The 24,743-nt window shown below is 52.1% G+C and overlaps 1 protein-coding gene across 1 annotated transcript in view; it reads right to left on the bottom strand.

Moving 5' to 3' along the window:
* MAMLD1 (mastermind like domain containing 1) overlaps positions 1–24,743 on the bottom strand; it is a 115,179-nt gene that overhangs the window by 32,463 nt on the left and 57,973 nt on the right. Inside the window, exons 2-3 of the mRNA XM_036840451.1 lie at positions 23,740–23,898; positions 2,420–4,150 (exon numbers count right to left, since the gene is read on the bottom strand). Of these exons, the coding sequence (XP_036696346.1) occupies positions 2,420–4,150; positions 23,740–23,835 (1,827 nt within the window). The 5' untranslated portion in view covers positions 23,836–23,898. The remainder of the gene's footprint in view (positions 1–2,419; positions 4,151–23,739; positions 23,899–24,743) is intronic.

Genomic DNA, 24,743 nt, shown 5'->3' with positions numbered 1-24,743 from the left:
CCCTGGGGACTTCTCAGCTTTAAAGAGAATAACAGCCCCTATCCCTGAGGACTAAGACGAGAAAAGGCAGGTGAAGTACCAAGTAGCACGCCCAGCCCCTGTCATGAAAGATTCTCTCTGTGAGCCAGCTGGTCTGGCTCCGAGGCAACAGTCAGGCTACACACGTTCCCCACTGAACACAAAAGAAACCAAAAAGGCTCACAATGTTAGATGGTGACACGGCTCCAGGCTGAGGATCTTGCCTGCTAGGATAAGGGCTCCGGTGCTGACGCTGGCGCTCCCCCAAGCCAGCTGCAGAAGTCCACGAAAACAGTTGGCAACAGGCCTATAACAAAATCAAACCAAAGTGCTCCTGAACTGTGGACAAGGGCTGGCCGCTCACCCTGGCCACCCCCACGGGTGCTCCCATGAAGGACCGATCCCTGGCGTGGAGCGCTCTGCTTGGTGATGCTTCATGAGACCTGGATGAAAAAGACACGGTCTCTCTCCTCTGGGGACTGCCACGGCCATGGTCATCCAGGGCCCTCAGCAAAGAGGTCAGCCCACACCAGGAGCTTCCCTTGGGCCACATTCCCAGCCAAGCACTTTACGGCCACCTACTCCTTGGCTTCTCTACAGAAGAAGGAGGCAGAGTGGGAGACAGAAGTCCAGAGGACAGTTGGGGAAAAGCTTCCTGGGGGGTGGGGGGGATGGTGACTGAGCCTTAGGAGCTGTAAGAGTGGGACAGGATAGCAAAGGTGGGCAGGGAAGGCCAGACACAGGCAACAGTGGGAGTCAAGGCCAAGAACGCAGAGTGGGCCGGGAGCTGCAAGCACTTTGGGGCCCGATGGACACTGAGTCTAAGGAGGTAGATGGAGCCAGCTTATGGGCCTCCAGAATCTTCCGAGCAAGTGTGAACATGATCAGGTCTGTGTTATAGCAAGGTAATTCTCAGAGAAACGGATGGTTTATTGGGGCGACCAGTTTAAGAGTCAACTGTACGAGTTCGGATGAAGAATCAAGAGGGCCTGAACTTGGGCAGGCCTGAGAGCAATGGAAAAGAGGAAGCATGAAAGACGGTATTTGGGGCAGGGAGACATCTAACGTGGTTCCCAGGGATCCCTGCCTCCTGGTACCCTCCCCAGCCTGTAATCCCCTGCTGGTATTCACATCTTCATGCTCGCGTCTAATGAACAGAATACTGCACACGTGATGCAATGTCACTTCCCAGACTAGGTGATACACACTGTGACTTCTGACTTGCTGGCACTCCCCCTGCCTCTCTTGCTGGCACATTCTCTTTTGCTTGCTCTGATGAAGCTGGCCGTCATGTTGTGAGAGGCTCTATGAAGAGGTCCACGTGGCAAGGAACCAAGGAAGGCCTCTGGCCAACAGCTCATGAGGGACCGAGACCTCAGTCCAACAACCCGCAAGGAACTGCTTCCTGCCAACAACCACAGCAGTGAGTTTGGAAGCCAGTCCTTCCCAGTTGAACCTTAAGATGACTGCAACCTTGTGAGAGACCTGGGGCCAGAAGGCCCTGCTAAGCTGTGCCAGGATTCCCAGCCCCCAGAAACTGTGAAGTTATGTATGTGTCTTGTTTTAAGCAGTAGTTACGGGCTAATTTGTTACGCGGCCATAGGTAACTAATACAAGCAGAGGTCAGAGCAAACGAAAAGTGGGAACTATGATAGACACCGCCCAGGGAGAAGTAGCTGAACTGAGTGATTGACAAGACTGTAGGAGATGAGAGAGACATCATGGGGATTTTGAGAAGAGCACGGGCTCTGGAGCAAGCCCGCCTGCCTTCAAGTTGCTGCTGGGCCTCTGGCTAACTGTGTGACTCTGGGCGAGTCATTTCAACACTCTGAGCCTCAGTTACTTCGTCTGTAAAATGGGGATGGTAAGAGTAACTACCTGACACGTCTCTGACATTTTCATTTAGGACCTGCCTCAGCACCTGGTGCAGGGGTGAATGGCACGCTGCCGCTGCCCAGCAGGCGTTTGCTGTGACACTTCTAGAAGGCTCGGTGTGCAGCCTTACGCCAGCAGGGAGAACATTTAAATGCTTCAATGCAATTTCCTTGCATCCTATGAAGGCTTCACTGGTCCTGGGTGAGGGAACGTGCCTCACGGCCCAGTTCTGTGTGATTCTGACTCGTCTGCCCTGGTTCCTTCCCTTGGCGGCAACTTGTGGGTGCACTTTTCTCCCAGGGAAGCTAAGCGACCTGCACAGGAACTGAAACCATAACCTTGACCTCATGAATACTGTGCTTCGACCGCGCAGAATAAGTTGGCTTCAACAGACTTTTCCAGAGTGAAGTCCACTCTCAAAGAGGACTACAGCCTGGATCTGCCTCCAAAGCCGGCTCTCAATACCATGAAACATGGTTCTTATTTCCAAAACCAAGGGACACAACCAGAGATGAGATCGGCTTACCTGTCTGGGCAGAGAAGGCATGGAATCCGAGGCCACCGACCGCCGAACGCGCTGCGGCTGCTGCGTCACGTGCTGCAGAAGGAACGAAGCAGCGTCCGGCTGCTGCTGCAGCTGCAAGCTGGCTGTGGCCGTGGACGAGACCGTGGCAGAAGAGGCCGGCGTCAGCGTCGGCTGCTGCAAGTAGTGGAGCAGGGCAGGCTGCCGAGACGCGGCAGGCACCAAGGGCATCTTCGGGGGGCCCGGCTCAGAGACGAAATGTGACAAGGGCTTGGTGTGGCCGAAAGTAAAAGGCTCCGGGGCTCCCAGGCTGGGGCCGGCCAGCCCCTGCTGCGCGATCAGGCTCAGGGTTCTGGGTGAGCTGGTGGCCATGGGCTTGAGGATGGTACTGGCTGGCGGCGGCAGCGGCGGCAGCTGCAGCTGCAGCTGCGGCTGCTGCGGGCTGAGCTGACTGCTGGTGGGAGTGAGGCTCCGGATCAGGGGGCACTGCGGCAGGCCGGAGCTGGACAGCTTCTCTGGGTGGTAGGGAGTGGAGGGCCCCGGGTTGCTGGTGGGCAGAGTGGATAGCAGGTGCCCTTGAGGGTGTTTGATGGTGGAGGACACCAGGTTGGCGAGGATGGAGGGCTGCGGGCTGAACTGCGGCTGCTGCTGGAGCGCGGGGCTGGGGAGCTTCTCGGGGGCATAGGTCATGGCCGGCCCCAGGGCAGCGCCGCTGCTGGGCGCCACGCTGGACAATAAGGCATTGGGAGAGGCCTGCAGAGCACTCGCCGGCAGGCTGCTCGACGACATGCAGGACACCATGAGGCCCTGAGGGCTGAAGGGCTGCAGCGGCTGTGGTGAGGGCAGCGGGCGGTAAGGCGGGGAGAGGCCGGGAAGAGGCAGGCCAGACCATCTGGGAGCGGGGCCCGGCTGCTTCGTACTGGAGCCCTGCTTGCTGGCCGCCAGCGCCTTCAGCTGGTGGGCGTGGTGCCACTGAGGCACTGGGAGCGGGGGCAAGGCAGCCGCAGGGAGCGGGGGCAAGGCAGCCGCAGGGAGCGGCGCCTGGACCTGGCTCTTGGCCTGTGCTGTTGAAGAACTGGGGGAGACCATCTGCTTACTGGTGGAGGGAATGACGTAGCTGATCCCCGCGGAGGAGGGCGGGATTTGCAGCGACACCCCAGGGACCTGGCTGCAGCTCGAAGCGAAGTCCTTGCTGGAACCAAGGCTCTCCAAGTGTGGCATCTGAACCGCAGGCTTGGGAGTCACGCCTAGGGTGGCCGGGGGGTGATCTAAGACCAGCAGTTCTTCCGGCTTGCTCCCCAGGATTTTTTCAAGGTCGAGCTCACTCGGAGAAGGTTCTTGAATTTTTGTTAGCTCCTCCAGCAGATCTTGAAGTTCCTGGTCCACAGCAGGCACAGTGTTGGTCTTGTCATAGTAAGAAAGAGGGGGGCCTTTCAGTCCCATTTCCGCAGTTGGTGGCACCACAAACGGTGAGCCCATTACGCTGCCGTTCATGGGGTTATTTTCGAGTAGTAATGAATGGCCAGCTGCTCCCATCGCTGCAGAGCTAGGGTTCATGGCTAACGCAGGAACCTGCAGCTCTGCACAGGCTGTGCTGGGATGGGCGCCGGGGCCCATCGAAAGGGTGACATCTTCAAGGCATGGTCTCTTAATTTTATTAGGGTAACCTCCTTCGGCCATGCCTGAAAGCTGGAAAGTTTCTCCTTCCTGTCTCCTCTTAACGGTTCCCTGTGGCTGGAAGAGAAAAGAGGGGTGGGGAGGAAGGGCGGGAGGGAGGGAGAGGGAAGGGGGGAGACAGAGGAATGTTTATAAAGGCTTGGCACATTAAAGCTATTGAACAGGAAACTTGCAAGATAAAACAGATCTCTCAGTTTCAAGACTTAGAAAGAGTTGTCAAAACTATACAATACAGCCTATTTTTAGAACCATGAGGCTTGTTCTTTTGTTGCTGTGTTTCATTTAGACTGTCGTGTTACAGTTCAAATAAAGCATTATGCTGTCTCTACACCAAACACTACAGAAAGTCACGCGAAGGATATTCTCTGCCCACTTAAAGGAGCTTTCAGCGAAACTATGCAGAAGGCACGGAGTGCACTGGGCCGCGGGCAGACATTGGAGGGCAAAGGAGAATCGCTAAGAAACTTGCAATTCCCACCTGTCTACTGGTAACCTGATTTTTTAAAAGGAAAAGCGTGACGTAGACATTGAACTTTTTAGGTTGCTTCCCTGTCTCGGTTAAATGCATCAGGCTCTGGTGAGAAAATGGGATAAAGCAGAGGCTTTGGAGGAGTGAAGTAGATCTGGCGTGTTCTTTTGGGCAGCTGTCTGAGAGACACTGTTTGGAGCGTAACACAGCTGCGTAACAGTCACTATAGCATGGTTCCATTTATCTGTACACACACAGACACACACATGTGCACGCACATACACACACATTGCTATGAGTGCACAGAAACACCTTGGAAGGAAGTATATGCAACTCTTTGGAATAGTCATCTTTTGGGGGTGACTGGAAACTCACTTTCTATTCTCTGTATTTTTCTATTGCTTGTTTTTAATGGAATAACTTACAATCCTCCACCAAAAAAGTATAAAGCTATCTAATTAAGAAATGCCTCCGTGCAGATGCATCCTCAGGTTGGGGAGATAGGAAACAACAGGAAAAGGCCCCGATCTGTGATCTGCACTTGGGGGAACTGCCCGCCATTTATAAAAGCCTAGCCTTTGGGAACAAATCAAAGAAGTTACTAATGCCGTATTTCCTACTCTTTCAAGGCTTCATACAGTCATCCGTGGCTGTCTGGTAAATGACCGTGACCTGCAGTGAAGGGGAAGGGAGTGGAGTGGAGGATTATGTGTGGGAAGAGATGGGCCTGGAAATCACCTAAAGGCCAGCGCTCTACCAGATACATTTCCCCTGAAGCATTTTTGCACGAAGAAACCTCTTTCCAGCTTTGAAGTCTTACTGGGACATCCACTGCTGATCCTCTGACGTCCCCTTACGTTTGGCTCACTGCAGGGTCAAGGCGTGCGTGAGGGCCACCTACTAGCACGACAGTGGCCGTGACTCTTACAGCAGAGTGAACGTCAAAAGAGATCCCCCAGGGCTGCACATCTGGAGCCTTGGCACCCATCAGATGCACTTAGAAACCCCCAGATTCCCAGGCTCTCCTACCACAGCTGAACTGCTTCAGTCTCCTCCGGGGCGGGGGCGGGGCCCAGGCACCCAAGGTTTGTTACAGCCCCCTGGCTGACTCTCAGTGGACTGCCAGGTTGAGAGCATGGGTGGAGGCAGGATGGCCTAGGGCCCTGGTCCTGAGGCAGACGCAACCACTACGCATTGGCCTCCACACAGAATCTCTTGAGTTCTGTCTCTTCATTTGTAAAATGAGTGTCATTTTAGTTCCCATCTCAGGATGCTGCTCGGGCTATCATGTGAGACGGGACAGATTCCATGGCACCTAGTGGACCCTCATTAACTAGTAGCTGGCATTACAGAGGGCAGATCTGGAAGTGCTCTGGGAGTCCAACCCTGGCCTTTAAAGACAGGGAGGGCCCCTGAGACCCTGGGATGGGCAAGGCTTGCCCCGAGCGGCTCAGCTAGAGGGCCCCAGGGCCCGGGCAGATACAGGGGCCTGCCACCGTCACTCAGCTGCTCCCCGACCCGCAGCCTCCATCCTCCCCCGCCGATGGCTGGACGCTGACCGTCCCATCCCCGCAGAAAGGGCTCCCCCTCTCTTCGCGAGGGGACTTGCCTACTTCCCTGCCTTTCCTTTTGAGATGTCCACCACCCGGAAAAGGGCACTTTGAGGGGCAGGTCCGCCACCAGATTCACCTGAGGCCTGACTACCACGGGACGGTCAGTGTCCAGCCATCGGCGGGGGAGGATGGCAGGAAGGGGTTGGGGGGTGAGGTCGAGTAGGCACAGGAAGAGGCCTCTCCAGTCATCTGCTCCACTCTCCCACCCAGGAGTGCTCACTAGGTATTTGGCCCACGGCAGGTGCTCAGTAAACAGAAGCTGAATGAATCCGTGGACCAATGAACACAAATGACTCAGCACCCAGCGAGCTCCGCCTCGTGTTTTCCTGGCCGTTCACTCAATCCATTATGGGCCACAGAGAAGTCACTGCATTTCAGGCTGAAATTTGGTCTCTTCTACATTCTCCCAAAGACTTAAAACAAATCCAATATATTGAAAACAGAAATGTCTAAAATGGATCAGTAAGGAACGACTCAGTGTGGGCTTTACATAGGATCCCCTGCCGGGAGTCCGAGCTGGCGATGGCCGTGCCCAATGCGCTGTTCGTGATGTCTTGGACTCAAGGCGAGTTTAATGCCAGTGAAGTCTGCATAGGACCAGGCGGGGGAAGGATGGGCTTGGGGGATGGGAGGGAAAGGAGGGAGGGCAGGAGCTGTGAGTTGGAACGGCCTGGCAGATACTAGGGCTTTCATTTAATTGTTGGTCTGCCATTATCCTGTTGGGACTAAGGTGGCAGGAGGTGGGGAAGGTGGGACATGACCACCAGATGCTAAAGTTAATACTGGGAACCACTGGCGAAGGAAAGGGGTCTCCAGCTCTCTGAACTGAGAGTGTGTGTGCCCCCAACTTTTCAGGCCCTCAACCCCACAGCGGACCCCAGGATGCCCCTGCGAGGTGCTGGGGGCCGCCGTGCTGCTGGTGGATCCCATCTGCTGGAGCAGGTGCTACCCTTGCTGTGCCAAACCTGCAGCCGGACGCCGCTGGTGCTAGCTTCCCTGAATGCTTTGGGAGGCTCCCTAGTCGGCGGGCAGGCTGTCCTTGCTGTCCCTGGGGGTCCAATGGGGGGCGCTGGTTGACTCCGCAGTCTCAGCGGCGGGGCAGGCGAGAGCCTCTTCCCAACTTTCCTTTCTCAATGGACTAAACGAGACTCCACTTTGCTAGAGGCCGCAGCTCTGCATTTCAGATTTTACGGGGAGAGCTTTCAACAGATTGCCTAAAGCACCCTGGCCGGATGGCCAGATCCCCAGCCAAGCCTAAACAAGCCGAGGGAAGGCGGCTGTGTTGACATCTACTACGAGTTAATTTCACCCCTAGACCCAGGCTGCTGCCACCACCGAGGTCAGCCTGTCTGGGCTGTTGTGCTTGACTGAACCCCGTGGCCACCCTTCTAGATCAAGTGCAGCAGAGAGCTTGCTACCCCGGAATGACTTCCCCATCTCAGCGTCATGCTGGGGGTGGCAGGTCCCCACCAAACTTCCAGACCCTTCTAAACAGCTTTACCTATGTGCCGTTTGCCAGTCCCTGTGGACTCTGTACAGCAAGCTATGGGTCCCAGCTCCCAGCCAGCCCCTACTTCCTTCAGGTCTTGTACTACACGTGACTCTGCCCACTCACTGGGAGGACATTTTTTTTTTTTACCATAAGTGAATCAGTAGCCGCTAGCAGGATTGCTAGACAACACATCTCAACCTTCACTTTTTACAGAAAACAGAATGGGTGGTGATTTGCCTGTGGTCCCACGGCTAGTTAGGGGCCAACACCAACACTAGACCCCAGGAGGCCCAGCCCTCACAGGTCCGGGCAGTGGCAGGGCAGGGAGGGGGAATGAGGGATGGTGTCCTGGCGTCTTTTAGAAAGGAATGATTTTATCTCCATCCACCAGTGCCGGCGGAGTCCCATTTCATAATCGGGCAGACAAAGCCACCAATGTGATCCCCACGACCTTATAAACATTCATTAAAATGCATTTCAAAGCATGTGATGCCTTCCCCACCCCCTAAATAATGAGAAAACAAAGGCAACCCTTCTGATAGAGGCCAAGTTCAGCTCTGAAGTCAACATTATTTCTGGTTCTGTCTGAACAATGACATATGGCAATTCTTCCCTTTCTACATTTTTTTAGTCCAGAATGGCAAAAAGGGCAAAGATTTCTTGGTAAAGGGTCTAGAGTATAAGAGTACAGTCCAGGCTCAGAAAATGGGCATAAGGAGAAGAACATATATGTATATATAATATATATATATAACTCTTTCCAAAGAAGTCTGGCAGGTTGCTATAAACACTTGATTTTGAACACTCTAGCTGGAGGTTTAACACAGACATCTACAAAAGGCCAGCAAAAATATGCACAGTCCCTCCTGGGTAAGAATGCAGGAAGCCGAAGGTGTCCAGGAGAGATTGGCTCAGGCAGCCTCGTTTTTTCCCTCCAGAGAGCCCCGGGCAAGATCGTCAAAAAGCTGGAAATCGCCTGTGGCGTATTTAGTCTCCTCTTCCTCTCTCATTAGCACCTCCCGCGGGGGCAGCCCCGGCCAATCTGCTTCTGCTTCTCTCAGCCTCTCTCACACGAGTCCACGCATGCTCCATCAACACCTTTCCTCAGTACTGTTACATATGCTCCCTGGGAGTTCCCAAGAACCTCACGCTGGCCAACTAGCTTGCATTTCAAGCCCTCTGAGACAGGAGTGTTCCCCAGTAGACTTGCTCAGAAGAAAGGAGAACAGCTAGGACACGATGCAGCAGGACTGGGTTTGCAGGAAGAGAGACAAGGAGGGAAGGAGGGAGAGAGAGGGAACCTGCCTGCGTGTAGACATGGGATCAGAGGAGCACCCACAGCTGCCTGTACTAGCTGATGTATCATTTGCACAGTTGTTTTGCAGAACGACGTCCCCGCAAACTGATCTTTCTGTAGAACAAACAGGACTTTCAGCATTTCCAGAATTGCAAGACCTGAGGCTCTGGAGAATCCCAGGGTGGATGGGAACTGCAGGGAATCCTGACTGGCTTCAAGAGGAGTCGGTTTGTCTCAGGAATGAATCTCTGCTAACAGGTGGTTTGGAGCAAGAACCTCACCCTAGAAAGAGGGGCTGTATTGGTGCCGCGGGCTTGCCCCGAAGTGACAGAGGAGCATTGGAGTAGGCAGCAAAAGACCTGATGGAAGCCCTAGCTCCTCCATTTGCTGTGTGACTGTGGGCAAGTCACTCCCCCTCTCTGAGCCTCAAGTTTTCTTCTGTAGAATGAGTCCTCGGCCTGCCCTGGGTGCCTCACAGCACCTTTGAGAAGTGCACATCAGAAGCAGTCACTGTCACTGATGTCACTCTCCAGGCCCTGGGTCCCCAGGCTGCCCCAGTGCCCTCCAGTGTGGGCCTCGGCTTGCTCTCTGGCAAATAAGGACACATGCTCTAGAATCGGGACATGGGGTGGGAGTGGAGGGAGACGAGCAGCCTGGCACCGATGGCACCGACCTGACAGCCAGCGCCCACCACCCTGGGCTCCACCGCACCGTCTGCACCCTCAGGCTTCCCAACATGAGGGTGTGCCTTCAACAAGCTTCAACCAGAGCGGCCCCAACAAATGCAGAAATGAGCAGACCTGGGAGTTTTTGAGAACCATGCTCTCCCTTTCTGTAGTGTAGACACACCAGCTGGAAGAACTGGCAACTCTAAGAATGGCCCCAAACCGATAGATGCATGTGGATTTGATGGGCTCATAATTCAGCTGTACCACCCCCCGAGACGCCTCCAAGTATTCCGTCATTGACCAGGCGTTTCTGGAGTGCGAGCCTTGCACTCCTAGGCTGTCAGAACTGCCAGGTCCTTAGTGACAGGGCGGTCCCTCCCATTCACATGAGGGCTCATGAGGCTGAGAGCCAGGAAGAGATGTGCCCGTGGGCCAGTTTCTCTGACTGCCAGGTTGGCCTCTTTCCACTGGAAGAAACCCTGCCCCGGTTTCCTCCAAAGGCCTTCCCATGTAGCATCATTAGTGGGATAAAGATGACCACTTGCGGGGAGAAGAGAAAGATGGAGTTGGTTTCAAGCACCCGGACTTGATGAGGTTGGCCTAGAGATCAAGCAGGTACTGCCTGCGGAGCCACACTAGAAGCCGAAGGTCAAAGGCAAGGGCATCGTCTCAGCCCCGCTGAGTCTGTCTGCACAGGACTGAGGTTGACAAGCGTCATCTGTGTCTCACCTGAATTAGGCTGATGCGCCCGGAAACATGCAGGCAAGAGGAAAAGCGAACGCAGAGCCGAGGCTGGAGACCACCAGGGCCACTGGGCAGACCTGGGTTTCTACATATGAAGAGGGCAGAAGGGCCCTCGGAGTTCATTTAAGCCCAACTTTCTCACTTCTCCCAGGGATCTGCTTCTAAGTATTGATACCTTGTGGTGTGACCTCTCATAGGTCCCTTACTCACTCTGAGCCTCAGTTTCCCCACCCACAAAGTGAACGGGTCCCAGCTTTGGTAAGCTGATGCTATGACTTTCTTTCTGGACTGCTCCTGCAGAGAAAAGATGAATGCTCTTCTCCCCCACCTAAGAGGGCCTCTCTCCCTGGGGTGCAGATAGGCCAAGGAGAGCCTCGTGGTTCACAAGTGTCCTTGCCATGGGCAGGAGGTGTACATCACCTCCAATTCCAGACCATGTTAAAGAAAGCACAGCTTGACCCAGACCAGCTGGGGTCAAATTATGATCTTCCCCAAATAGCTCTCCATGCCCTTTCAACAAGGAATGACTGGAACACTGTGTGTGTGTGTGTGTCTGTGTGTGTGTGTGTGTGTGTGTGTGTGTGTGTGTGTGTGTGTGTGTGTGTGTGTGTGTGTGTGTGTGGACTAGCTGTGTTGATCTGGAGAGCGGCAGGCAGCCACGTCTGAGGAGCCAGTAGCTTAAGTGGGAAGAAGAGAAAACCAGCTGGCGATTGATCAGTACCTCCTTCCCTGCGCCCAGGTTCAGACCTCTGCTTTGTGGGGACTGAAGTTTATACAATGTGAGGCACCAGCTTTATAAAAGGGAATATAAGGTTCAGAGAAGAAAATTATGTCCCAGACTTTGTAAGGTTCGAAGGCCAGTCCTGAAGCTTAAGCAGAAGGGGACTTTGCTTCTGCCTGTGTCCCAACAACGGGCTAAATAAAATGGCGACAGGCTTTAGACCATGGCAGGAAGTTCCCTGCATGAGAAACCCAACAGCTGTGTAGGTGGGGGAAGAATCCAGAGACACCCGGTTAGTCCAGTGTATTCTGGAGGTCACATGCTTACTGAATAAGCACATTTTAGTGGCTAGGTGCCAACTTCTGGCTCTAAAATATACTAATGGCCTGCAAATGTACGCACCCTAGTTAGTAGATCTTTGAGCCAGGCTGTTGGAGCTCTGATGCCACAGAAGCAGAGGCTGCGAAGGGACATGGGCTAAGGAGCTTCAGGTCAGTGCAGAGACCCTCCCCATGGTCTAGGTCCTCTCTTTTTTCCAGCTTTACTGAGGTATGATCAACAGCTAAAAATTATACGTATTGAAGTTGTACAATGTGATTTTTTGAAAAGTGTGCAACGTGATGATTTAACATATGTATACACTGTGAAATGGCTTAGGTCCTCTTTTTTTGAAATTGAGGCAAAATTTACAGAGCATGAAATTAAGCTTTTGCAAGTGTACAATTCAGTGGTCTTTGGTACATTCACAGTGCTGTGCAACCAAGACGGGGAGAGTTGAGGCCACCTCACAAACTTGTTATCAGAATCACATGAGCTTAGAGGTGGAGATGGTGTGAGCGTAGTGCCTGGCATGGTGTTCATACCAAATAAATACTCTCTCTCTTTCCACTCTTGAAAATGCAAACACATTCTTGGTGGTCCTAAAATAGCCTGTAACATAGTTACTCAGCAGCATTTGCCATTCAAGGCAGATCTGCCTTTACTCATTGGCTGCATTCCTGAACAGCTGTGTGCAAGGCTAACTTTTGTCAACCAAATCATAATAAAATGCAACAAGAATCTGCCATTGAAAGGAAATCCTCAGTAAATCCTTTTATGAAGTGAAGATCTCTCATCCAAACTTATCTGTCTTAAAGTTGTAGTACTCGGAGATATTAGCCTTTCTTGTAATGAATCCTAGTTTAATTTTGGCCACAAACACATGCTGATGTTCCATAGTGCCAAAGCTCACAGCAACAAGAGTAGATTACATAATGAAAATAATGAAAACCTGAAAATATTTCTTTCTTTCACTGTGTGTGGAAGGTGTCTGTGATTACATCAGGGAGCATGTCATAGAACCTGAAAAATTTCCCGTGTGTGTGTGTCTGTGTGATGGTGTTGGTGGTGATGGTGGTGGTGGAGATGGTGTTGGGGGTGGTGGTGGAGATGGTGTTGGTGGTGGTGGTGGAGATGGTGTTGATGTAGGAGATGGTGTTGGTGGTGGTGGAGATGGTGTTGGTGTAGGAGATGGTGTTGGTGGAGGTGGTGGTGATGCTGGTGGTGGTGGTGGTTGGTGGTGATGGTCTTGGTGGTGGAGGTGGTGATGGTGGAGATGGTGTTGATGTAGGAGATGGTGTTGGTGGTGGTGGAGATGGTGGTGGTGGTGGAGGTGGTGATGCTGGTGGTGGTGGTGGTTGGTGGTGATGGTCTTGGTGGTGGAGGTGGTGATGGTGGAGGTGGTGTTGATGTAGGAGATGGTGTTGGTGGTGGTGGAGATGGTGGTGGTGGTGGAGGTGGTGATGCTGGTGGTGGTGGTGGTTGGTGGTGATGGTCTTGGTGGTGGAGGTGGTGATGGTGGAGGTGGTGTTGATGTAGGAGATGGTGTTGGTGGTGGTGGAGATGGTGGTGGTGGTGGAGGTGGTGATGTTGGTGGTGGTGGTGGTTGGTGGTGATGGTCTTGGTGGTGGACGTGGAGGGGTAGTGATGCTGGTACTGGTAGTGGCCGGGGTGCTGACAGTCAAGGGGCTGTTCCTACAGAGTGATTCCTCCTCGCTCCACCTCACTGTAAGGAGCTGCCCTGAGTGGGCCGGAGACAGAAGACTCGCCCTGAATGTGTTATTAACAGAGACCTCAAAACTGTCTCCTTGCCATCATTCGTAATTACTTTTTTCTCACTTGGAAAATTGAAGCTGAATTACCGGTGAAAACACAGGAGATTTTTGTTTGTTAAAATGCTGCCAATAAAGTAATTTTATGTCAGATTTAACTACAGGAAAGGGCAAGGCATTTCTAAGTTCCTTAGCTGTCCTGTGGCTTAAAAACATAGGACGGACAGCACTTAGCTACCGTACACTTAGCTCTTTGAAGCCATATATTCAGAAAGCAGATGTTGGATGTTGGTGTTTGGGGGCTGACTTCCTGGAGGTATTTTATATCGGCCAAGTTCATTGTTCTAAAGCCCAAAGGCTTGACTTAAAGGAGAAAAAGAGGCAAGAAAATGTTGAGATTTTCTGACAGCATCACACAGACAGCCCTAACACTAGACAACTTTATTGCCTCAAGTTTATTTTAGAAAAAGAGGCAGCTAGCGAGTGGCACTGAGCACCTGCCCACTACAGAGACGGAGGTGTCTACTGTACAGAGCAAGGCTGTCGAGGGGGCCCGGAACAGAAAGCCCCCTGAGAATGAGCACATGCCGGGGGAGGGGCGGGGAACCAGAATGAGACGGAGCTGGAGTTCTAGTGGAACAGACGGTATGGAAACGGCAAGAACAAGAACAGGGTGTGAGCAGGATCCTTCAGGGGACTGAAGGGGCAGTGATGTGACAGAGTGGCCAGGAGAAGGCCTAGGAGCAGAACGCTCCAGGCAGGAGGGCAGAAGGGAGAGGCCCTGGGGAAAAGCTCTCGGCGTGCTCCGAGGACGGGCAGGTGGCCACTGTGCTTGGTGCACAGCGAGCCGGGGGGACAGCGTGGCTCACAGAGGGACCTGCAGCCCTGGGAAGTGGGCGGACTGTCAGATGTCTGCGGTGGGAAACCACTGGGCGGGGCGTTACACCGAGGAACGGTCGGCTCCATCTGTTTGTAAAAGGTCTGCCTGGATGCTGATGGGAGAGAGAAAGGGATGTTGCAGGAAGGACAAGGAAGAGTTAGAGAGGCCAGGCCTCTGGAGAAGGGATAGGTCCAGAGGGGGGTCAGGCCAGCTGCGGCACAGGAGAGGAAGCAGAATGCCTGGAGAGGTGCCAGGATCTGTGATTGTCCCTCAAGTGGCACAGAGCCGAGCACCCACTTATGGGAGGAAACTGCGGCCTCGGAAAATATGATCCAAAGCCCAGTGACCTAGATCAGGGGCTCGTAAACTTTCTGTAAAGGCCCAAAGAGTAACTATCTTCGGCTTTGCAGACCAAGTGGTCCCTGTTGTAACTCCAGACGATATGTTAATGACTAGGTGTGGCTTGTGCTAATAAAACTTTATTTACAAGAACAGGCTGCAGGCTGGATTTAGCCCGCGGGTGGGAGTTTGCCAAGCCCTGACCTACAGCACAGGCTGGGCATCTCCCCCGAGGCACAGAGGTTATTTCCAAATTGCCCTCCTCACACTGCAGGGGGCCACGTAGGCCTACTGTTCACGAGACAGTGGCAGGCAACATTTTCGGAGCTGAAAATCTTCAAGATCTCTACCATCGTACAAGTTAGGTGACCACTTCTGAATGGGTGAGGCATGCAGCAGTCGCAAACGCCACGTTTAACCTTCACTAACGGTGGTTATTGTTACTGCCCATCTGTCGGGCACTCCACGGGGTCCACGAAAGAGAACGCCGCCTCCCGCAGAAGGCCCGGCCGTCTGCTTGCTCTACCAGCCTTCGTATCTGCAGCAACAATTCGCACCTTGTCCAGCAGATGAAAGCGCACCCTCCTCCCTCGGGCCTTCAAGGGTCTCTAGGATAACCCGGCCCCGAGTCCCACCCCTTCCACCCCTGGCCTCCACAACGCAGCTCTCAGAAGGCTGGGGCTGTCTCCTCCTCATCTCTGTACCCGCAGAGCACCTAGTGTCGTGACAGGGCTCAGCTGGCATCTGCAGATGTGAATTAAGCCCCGGAGCAGGTTTCCTACAAATGATCCTGTTCTCTTCCATTCCCAGCACAAGGCCCAGAGGCAATCGCTTTCCAGAAATGGTGATGAATTCACTAACTGGCCCCGTGAAGGACACGCCTTCTCCTTCGTGTGTCTGGGCCTCTTGTGGTCAACAAAGGAGGCGACCTGGACGATTTCTAAGGGACCTTCTGGCCAAGAGGAAGGGCAACCGCTGTCCACCGAGCATTTACTCAGGGTCACGAGAGTGTCTGTGTGCCAGCTGACAGCCTTGGAGGGGGGTGACCGGCCTGGAGAAACAGCTCTGGATGGAGTCAGAAGAGGGACCGCACCCTGCTGCACCAGGGGGAGGCACACAGAGGGGGTTTGTGAGGAAGGGAGGGGGGGGAGGGCAGGGAGGGGGGGGAGGGCAGGGAGGGAGGGGAGGCAGCTGCCACGCCTGGGCCTTGGGTCTGGGCCCTCAGGGGTCGAGTCCGGCCTGGGCTCCTGCCTGTCTTTCTAACTTTGGTACTTTGGGGTTGGCGATCTGGTGAGACAGGGGAGGTGGTAGATGAGGAGGAGAAAGGAAAGGCCAAGGGGCAGGAGGCAGGGTTCTGACAGATTCTTCTATGTCAACTGCAGAAATCAGAATCTGTAGCCTAATCTTCAGAAGTGCATGCTTCCTGTCCCCTCCCCAACCTGAGGTCTAGAACTGGGTACCCCAGGGGCAGCTTATGACCCAAATATCTGTCTGCAATCAGAGCCACATTGAGTTCTCCAGCTGGGGATTTTCAACAAAAGCAAGGGGCCTCAGCCTGCACAGGCCAAGCCAGAGTTTGAGGAGCCCTGGGTCTGCGTCCCAGGGCTGCCCCCCTCTGGTTTGCACACACCCTAGATGGGGGTCGTGCCTGAGTGTCAGCTCAGCCAGACTCTCCTGACACCCTGACCTGGGGTCCGAGAGTGTCCACCCTCCCCCTCCCCCAGGCAGCTCAAGCTCCAGACACCTGTCACCTCAGGCCTGATGTCAAGGAAGCTGTGGGCAGAGGCCGGGCAGGAACGCAGACACGGCTAACGTGGGCTCCTAGAAGTTCAGAAATAGGCAGTACCGAGTGCCCAGATGCCAGTGGGCGCCAGCTGCCAAACAGACCTCCTCCTCCCGGCAGCCCCCCCTGCAAACTGACTGCGATTTTCAGGTCACTGCTTTGCTGGACGGGCTACCCAGGTGGGACCCGGATGCAGAGCCCAGTGGTGTCCTGCCAGCCAAGCAGCACTTCGCAGAAGAGCCGAGCTGAAGGCAAGGCCTCTGCCTGGTGGCCCAGCCCGGCGGGGTGTCTGGAACAGGGCCGGGCCCTCACTGCAGGAGGAGGGGGCGGGAGGAAAAGGAGCGAACAGCTGCGTGCTCCGTGGGGAGGATCCCCAAATAGAAAGGCACATACGCACTGCAGGCTTTGACCCAGAATGCTCAGAGCTACACCATAAATCCAGCGCTCCTCGGGCAGCGGGGCTGTTGATGAGCCTGAGATATCCTCAGGGGCCCTGTGTCTCTACCTGAGCTCCAAGGACACTTGTCTCTCATCGCCTTTCTGAACCAATGCCCATCTCTGATCATTAAAAAAAAAGTGCTCACAGCGGCAATACCCTGTGTGGTTTACACTGCGTTCATATCCACACTATGTTCATCGTCATCTGACGTGGGCAGAGGGCACAGCCTCGTGCAGGATCCCAGTAACTGTCGGGGACAGCTGCCTCCCCAGCGAGCTGATTCCTGGACCCCCTGGTTCCTGGAAGCCGGGGCCATACACCCTGCTCCCTTCTCCTGGGGCCAGTGCACCCTGCCCACAGCCGGCATGAAGCAGGGGACACTGGCTGGCTGTCCCTACTCCCTGCGGGGTTTTAATTAGCCTGGCTCTCGGCTCACAGGCTGGGCATTGGACGATGCTGGTCAGGGCACCTGGGTTTGAGATCGGAATTTCCAACCTACTGCCCGCGCCACACTGGGAAAGTCCCTCGGTCTCCTCCCCAGTGAAGTGGAAATATTAGTCCCTGTGTCACAGGAGTAGACGAGCTATTGTCCACAAAGGAACGTGCACAAGGGAGCCGCTTGGCCATCCTCTCCTCCCAGCTTCCGAGGAGGACAGGCAGAACTACAGAGTAGGACACATCTGTTCCCAGTGCAGGAAGCCTGGGAAGAGTCTACCTACCCCTTGACTGGGAGCTGCTGTAGCCCATGGTCTAGCACAGGGCTGGGCACACAGGAGGGACCCTGGAAATGTGGCAGAAGGCCTGAGATATGCAGGCCCTCTGACCTCAAGAGCAAAGGGACTTGAGCAAAGGGACTTACCCAAAGGCTCACAAAGTGCTAGTTAGAGCCCTGGGATGAAATTTGAGGTCTCCTTACTGAGTTCCCTGCGCTTTTTGCAAAGAAAAGTGTGTGCTTCTGAAGATGAGGGGTACAAACCCCCAACCTGACCACACGCCATGGCAGCCGGTGAATGGCCCTCCTCCTACCGGGCATACCTAAGGTCACCAGTCTAAAGCAGAGGGACAGACAGGACTCCTTTCTGCCCCTTCCTCAGCTCCATTTGCATTCGAGGTGACAAGAAGGAGAAGAAGGGGTGAGCCGTTGGTTTACGTCATACTGCAGGTGGAAAGCAGGCTGCACTTGGGGCCACCCAAATGGGGACCCTTGATAGAGCTCCCCACCTTCGCCATGAGCATCTTACTACAAGTCACGGGATTTCTTGGATCTTAGCGTCCTCATCCATAAAGAGGGGCAATGGCTGGGAAGGCCGGAAGGAAGACTGGGCATGCCAACTCATGGTAACCGTAGAGTCAGCCATTCATTATCATCACATGACGACACACAGAAGGTGCGCCGTGAGCGCAGCGTCCCGTTCCTTCTCCGACTGTATGTCTAATGCCCTTCATGCCTCCATTTTCTCGGGAGCTGCCTTATGAACGGAATAGGCGGCTGCTCAGAGCTGGGGAATCTTCGCAACTTTGGGTGCAGACTGAGACGGAGACGACTGGGTTCCAATTCCATGTGGGCTCTGAAGCGCTCCCATCTGGAGTGCTAGTATTTTAGAGATTCGTGCACTAGTAATCAATCCACTCACCGTTCTGGGGGAGGAGTGGAGATCTTAACTTCAAAAGGAGGGAGCAAACATTCTGCCTCCTGTTAAAACTCCATACACTCACTGCAGAGACTGGATGCCTTATTAAACTTGGGTGGATGCCCAAGTGTTCAAAAGGTAAAACTCCAGATCACGAGTCATTAAGCAATCAGGCTGCTGAATGAATGAACAAATGCTGAGAGGGTGCTGCACTTTCTTACGACAACTACTCCCACCTGATATGTGCTTGGAGCTTTGTGGTTTTCAACATGCTTCAGATCCAAGAGGCAGCAGAGCACAGTGGTGAAGAAAGCAGGCTCTGAGCTCTGTGTCTTGCCTCTGTGACTTTGTCAAGTTGCTTAACCTCCCTGAGCCTCAGTTTCCTGGAGCTAACCTCTTCATCTCAGGGTTATTCTAAGGATTACAGGAGATAAGGCGCCCCGAATGCTTAGCAAGTGCGTAGCACCTAGTCAATGCTCAACTAAACGTGGCTGCTGTTCTTACTCTTGGTTCATTTGATCTTTGTCCTCAGGGTGGGCAAAGGATGGACAAAGCCCCATAGCTAGTTAGAAGCAGAAGCAAGACTGGAATCAGGTGTCCTGGGCCCTAGTCTTAGGCCAAGAAAAATCATCACATCAGATGCACGTTTTCCTGCAAGGGGACTCTCAATAATTCACATGGAGAAATGTCTATTTAGGTCTTCTGCCCATTTTTAAATTGGGTTGTTTGTTTTTTTGATATTGAGCTGCATGAGCTGCTTGTATATTTTGGAGATTAATCCTTTGTCAGTTGCTTCGTTTGCAAATATTTTCTCCCATTCTGAGCGTTGTCTTTTTGTCTTATTTATGGTTTCCTTTGCTATGCAATAGGTCCCATTTGTTTATTTTTGTTTGTACTTCCATTTCTCGAGGAGGTGGGTCAAAAAGGATCTTGCTGTGATTTATGTCATAGAGTGTTCTGCCTATGTTTCCCTCTAAGAGTTTTATAGTGTCTGGCCTTATATTTAGGTCTTTAATCCATTTTGAGTTTATTTTTGTGTATGGTGTTAGGGAGTGTTCTAATTTCATTCTTTTACATGTAGCTGTCCAGTTTTCCCAGCACCACTTATTGAAGAGGCTGTCTTTTTTCTCCATTGTATATTCTTGCCTCCTTTGTCAAAGATAAGGTGACCATATGTGCATGGGTTTATTTCTGGGCTTTCTATCCTGTTCCATTGATCTATATTTCTGTTTTTGTGCCAGTGCCATACTGTCTTGATTACTGTAGCTTTGTAGTATAGTCTGAAGTCAGGGAGCCTGATTCCTCCAGCTCCGTTTTCTTCCCTCAAGACTGCTTTGGCTATTCGGGGTCTTTTGTGTTTCCATACAAATTGTAAAATTTTTTGTTCTAGTTCTGTGAAAAATGCCATTGGTATCACCTCACAGCGGTCAGAATGGCCATCATCAAAAAATCTACACACAGTAAATGCTGGAGAGGGTGTGGAGAAAAGGGAACCCTCTTGCACTGTTGGTGGGAATGTAAATTGATACAGCCACTATGCAGAACAGTATGGAGGTTCCTTAAAAAACTAAAAATAGAACTACCATATGACCCAGCAATCCCACTACTGGGCATATACCCTGAGAAAACCATAATTCAAAAAGAGACATGTACCACAATGTTCATTGCAGCACTATTTACAACAGCCAGAACATGGAAGCAACCTAAGTGTCCACTGACAGATGAATGGATAAAGAAGATGTGGCACATATATACAATGGAATATTACTCAACCATAAAAAGAAATGAAATTGGGCTTCCCTGGTGGCGCAGTGGTTGAGAATCTGCCTGCCAATGCAGGGGATACGGGTTCGAGCCCTGGTCTGGGAAGATCCCACATGCCGCGGAGCAACTAGGCCCATGAGCCACAACTACTGAGCGAGCCATAACTACTGAGCCTGCGCGTCTGGAGCCTGTGCTCCGCAACAAGAGAGGCCGCGATAGTGAGAGGCCCGCGCACCGCGATGAAGAGTGGCCCCCGCTTGCCACAACTAGAGAAAGCCCTCGAACAGAAACGAAGACCCAACACAGCCATAAATAAATAAATAAATATTAAAAAAAAAAAAGAAATGAAATTGAGTTATCTGTAGTGAGGTGGATGGACCTAGAGTCTGTCCTACAGAGTGAAGTCAGTCAGAAAGAGAAAAACAAATACCGTATGCTAACACATATGTATGGAATCTAAAAAAAAAAAAAAAAAAAGGTTCTAATGAACCTAGGAGCAGGACGGGAATAAAGATGTAGACATAGAGAATGGACGTGAGGACACAGGGAGGGGGAAGGGTAAGCTGGGATGAAGTGAGAGAGCGGCATGGACATATATACACTACCAAACGTAAAATAGGTAGCTAGTGGGAAGCAGCTGCATAGCACAGGGAGATCAGCTCGGTGCTTTGTGTCCATCTAAGGGGTGGGATACAGGGCGTGGGAGGGAGACCCAAGAGGGACGGATATGCAGATATGTGTATACATATAGCTGATTCACTTTGTTATACAGCAGAAACTAACACAACACTGTAAAGCAATTATACTCCAATAAAAATGTTAAAAAAAAAATTCACATGGAAATCCCAGGGCTGTTTCAAAGAACTCTCCTTTGGGACTGATACAATTTTATTAACAGAACTTGTCTTGAAATTTGTTTTTTGTTGTTGTTGTTGTTAGTCTGTTTCTTGGGAAAGGACAAAAAAACCCAAGTAAGCTGAATGTCTGTGTCAGACCTCTATGCTGAGGATGCTGGCAGGACAAGGGAGGGTGGTGCTAGGGATGTGCTTCCAGAGGCACACAGTTTCCTGGGGTGGGGTGTGGGGTGTCATCCTTGGATATTATAAAGCATCCGAGGGAGCGCAAGCATTGGAAACAGCCGAGATCCAGTCCAGGCCACACCTGGGAGGTGCCAGCCCAGCTCCCACAAAGGACTGCTTTCTGCTGCTGCCATCCTGGGCCCTGTATTAACTTATCTGGACAGCAGGTTTCATGGTGAACTGACTGGCCATTCTGCTTTGAATCTGTCCGTCTCTGTCCACAAACACGGGGCTGCTGAGCTACTCAGCGTGTGGAGCAGAGCTCCGTGTGGGCACCAGGTACCTTCCTGAAGCTGCAGGGATTGACCAGCTGCGAGAATTCAGCTGTGCTCAAACCAGGAACTGCTCAAACCAGAACTGGCTGCATCAGCAGTGCCTGGCTCGGCCGGACTCTAAGCATAGCCATCAGGCACAGCCAAAGGAGCAGGTGCCCTGTGTCAGCTCCTTCAGAGGCCATGTGCATCTTCCAAGAAGATGAATGTGATTTTTACCTTCTGGAGCCCAAGGCTTGGTTTTTGGATCCCCTCAACTGGGGAAAATCCATGGTCTTCTAGGACAGCTTGGCTTTTCAGAAACAACTCACTCTGAGCCACTGGCGGAGAATAAGGTGTGCCACGGAGGAGGGAGAACGGCTGATTTTGATCGATACCGAGGTGTGACTCTAAAGCAATTAATGTGAATTTTTGGCAAGACTTACAAAGGACTCTAAAGGCCACCTGCAAAGAGAAGCTTAGCCCGGAAATGGCGTGAGCAAGGGCCGCTTCTCCAGAGTGAGGGCACGGGTGGCAGCTCCAAGAACCTGTTCTAGGAAAAACCCATCCTGTGCTGAGATCTACACTGATCAAAACCAAAACAATTACTTACTAGTCACACTTTTTAAAAGGGTGCTGGTGGGGCACATGGGGGGAAGGGGAAAAGGATCCTGCATCTACAACCCACCCACTCTTTTCCCCTAGGGATAGAAACAAGCCTGAAACAAAGGAGAAACTGCAAGGCCCGTTGAAACTGACCACGAACTCTGGATGTAACAAAGGAGAAACTGCAAGGCCCCTTGAAACTGACCACGAACTCTGGATGTAACAAAGGAGAAACTGCAAGGCCCCTTGAAACTGACCACGAACTCTGGATGAAACAAAGGAGAAACTGCAAGGCCCCTTGAAACTGACCACGAACTCTGGATGAAACAAAGGAGAAACTGCAAGGCCCCTTGAAACTGACCACGAACTCTGGATGTAACAAAGGAGAAACTGCAAGGCCCCTTGAAACTGACCACGAACTCTGGATGAAACAAAGGAGAAACTGCAAGGCCCCTTGAAACTGACAACGAACTCTGGATGTAACAAAGGAGAAACTGCAAGGCCCCTTGAAACTGACCACGAACTCTGGATGAAACAAAGGAGAAACTGCAAGGCCCCTTGAAACTGACCATCAATTCTGGATGCATTATGGAGAGGCTTTCCTTCACTGACTTACTTCTTGACCATAAAAGAGAAGCAAGAACTAAAAAGGGTAATTAGGATGGAGGGTAGAGATTGCCATGGAAAGATGCCTGACAGGAGGGCTGGCAATTTGGAGCACAGGCCAAAGTAATTGCTCCCTCTCTGCCATCCCATCTTTCCGCCATCTCTGTGAGAGCTGGAACTCCAGTAAACAAAGTTTTGTAAATGTCTCAACTGGATACCACATTTTCAGTACATTGTTGGTGGCAGACAACCAGGGCAAAAAAGAGCAACACGATTGCAACAATGTGCCCGCACACTTGTGCACAGATCAGAATCCTCAACTAAATAGAAAACTGACTTACTGAAAGTGGATTGCCCTTGGAATTGGAGAAGCCAGGCCCTCTAGTTATGTGAAATGACATTACCTCAGGGCCCCCAGCTCCCAGTTCTCTGAACAGGAAGGAAGCAGACCCACGGGTCTAGAAGAGCCATTTCCTCTCTGCTCTATTAATTGCAGAGATTAAGTGAGCCACTCCTTTGTGGACCTAATACACTGAGATAACAACCATTGTGTTTGCGGCACCTCCTACTAACTGAGCTAACCCTGGTAGACTGGCGAGGTTGCAGGCTTTTATTGTCAGATTCAACCAACCAATGGCTCTCTGGAATCCCTAACCCTGAGGTTCGGACCCATGGATGACATCTGAGTTCCAAGGGAGGAAAGCAGAAATTTGTCAAATGAGTTTTTGAAAGGACATCAGGGCCAGAGAATCGAATGGGAATATCTTTCTGTGCCCCACTCACCGGCTTCCTGCTCTCAGTGGTACTAGGAAGCTAATATAATATATCTAGTGCCTGTCATCCCCACATTCCTGGTTTCTATTAAGGGAAAAAGTAGGTCTTTTTCCCTTTGCACCCTTCATCTCTTTCCAGTTGAACGGGTGCAGTACAGAGAGAGCTGGACTGGGAATCCACATGGAACCTTGGACTCTATTTCCTGCTCTTCCAAAAACTCACAAGGGGCAAGGTCAGCTCATCTCCTAGATCCTTTCTAGGTCAGATTTCAGTTCCTTACATTTTGGGTTGGTTGCTTGCCACCAAGTTCGCACAGAGAATTTCAATAACACATCTTACGTTCAAGTTTAAGATTAGAAGCATTCAAAACCCCCCTCCCCCCGATAGCCCATTGTCTGACCGATTCCTGGAGCTTTCTGGGCTCCTGACGATTTCCCACCACGGCGAAATGGGGAAGCATGCTCTTGATTACAAGCCGACTTTTCCAGTCATCCATTGTTTGACCTGCAATTTTATTCTTGACTCTCCAAGGCGCTTCCCAAACGACCTAGACACAGGGCTTAGGGAGACAAAAAGTACACTGTCTTTCAGATATGAAGATGAGACCATTGACCCCGTGAATCACAGACTTGCATTCTGAGGACAGGTTTAGGTGGAGTCAGCCACGTTCGTTTTCCTGTCTCTCTTCCCACCCCACCACCCTCATGGAGCCCCTCCCACCTCCAGGGATGAAGGGCACCAATGGGAGGCACTTGGCTGGGATGAGACTGCAGTCCCTGGCCATGGGGCAGAGTGAAGTTCACTGGAGAGCTGAGGGATGGGTGGAGAAGCAGCCCAATGTACCTTAAATAACAGCGGGCTTAAAGGCAGGGAATGGGGCTCCTGGGTCTGGCCTTGCTTGTGTGGTACGCAGTGAGATCTGGGGAAAGGCTTTTCTGTTTTCTGACACAGGTTTGTTTGTTTTTTTTTAATATGAAAACCATGGTGGTTGGATCAGGTGATGGCCCATAGAAGGAGCAACTCCCCACTCTGCCCGTTAGCACCCAGCCAAGTGAGCTGACTAACAGGTCATAACCTGACAGTCAATGGAAAGAAGCAATGGATGTTGGAAGGGGCTCATGAAACCCTGGTGCACTGGTTTACAAAAAACTAACCGAGCCGGCTGCGATCATGGCAGTTTTTTGTAAACCAGTGCACCAGGGTTTCATGAGCCCCTTCCAACATCCATTGCTTCTTTCCATTGATGAGCGGACACGTGCAAAGCCAGGTACAGAGGATTTTTCTCCTTTTGTTTTGTTTCATTTCTTTTTGTTCTCACAATGTAGACATGGAATAAGAGCTCTGCTAAGACATTCATATGTGAGGGAAGCTCTCCCTCCCATAGATCTACTTGGCAGTACAAAA

The sequence above is a fragment of the Balaenoptera musculus genome, chromosome X, assembly GCF_009873245.2.
Source record: "Balaenoptera musculus isolate JJ_BM4_2016_0621 chromosome X, mBalMus1.pri.v3, whole genome shotgun sequence".
Classification (NCBI taxonomy): Eukaryota; Metazoa; Chordata; class Mammalia; order Artiodactyla; family Balaenopteridae; genus Balaenoptera; species Balaenoptera musculus.
This window is presented reverse-complemented; position numbering and strand designations above follow the sequence as displayed.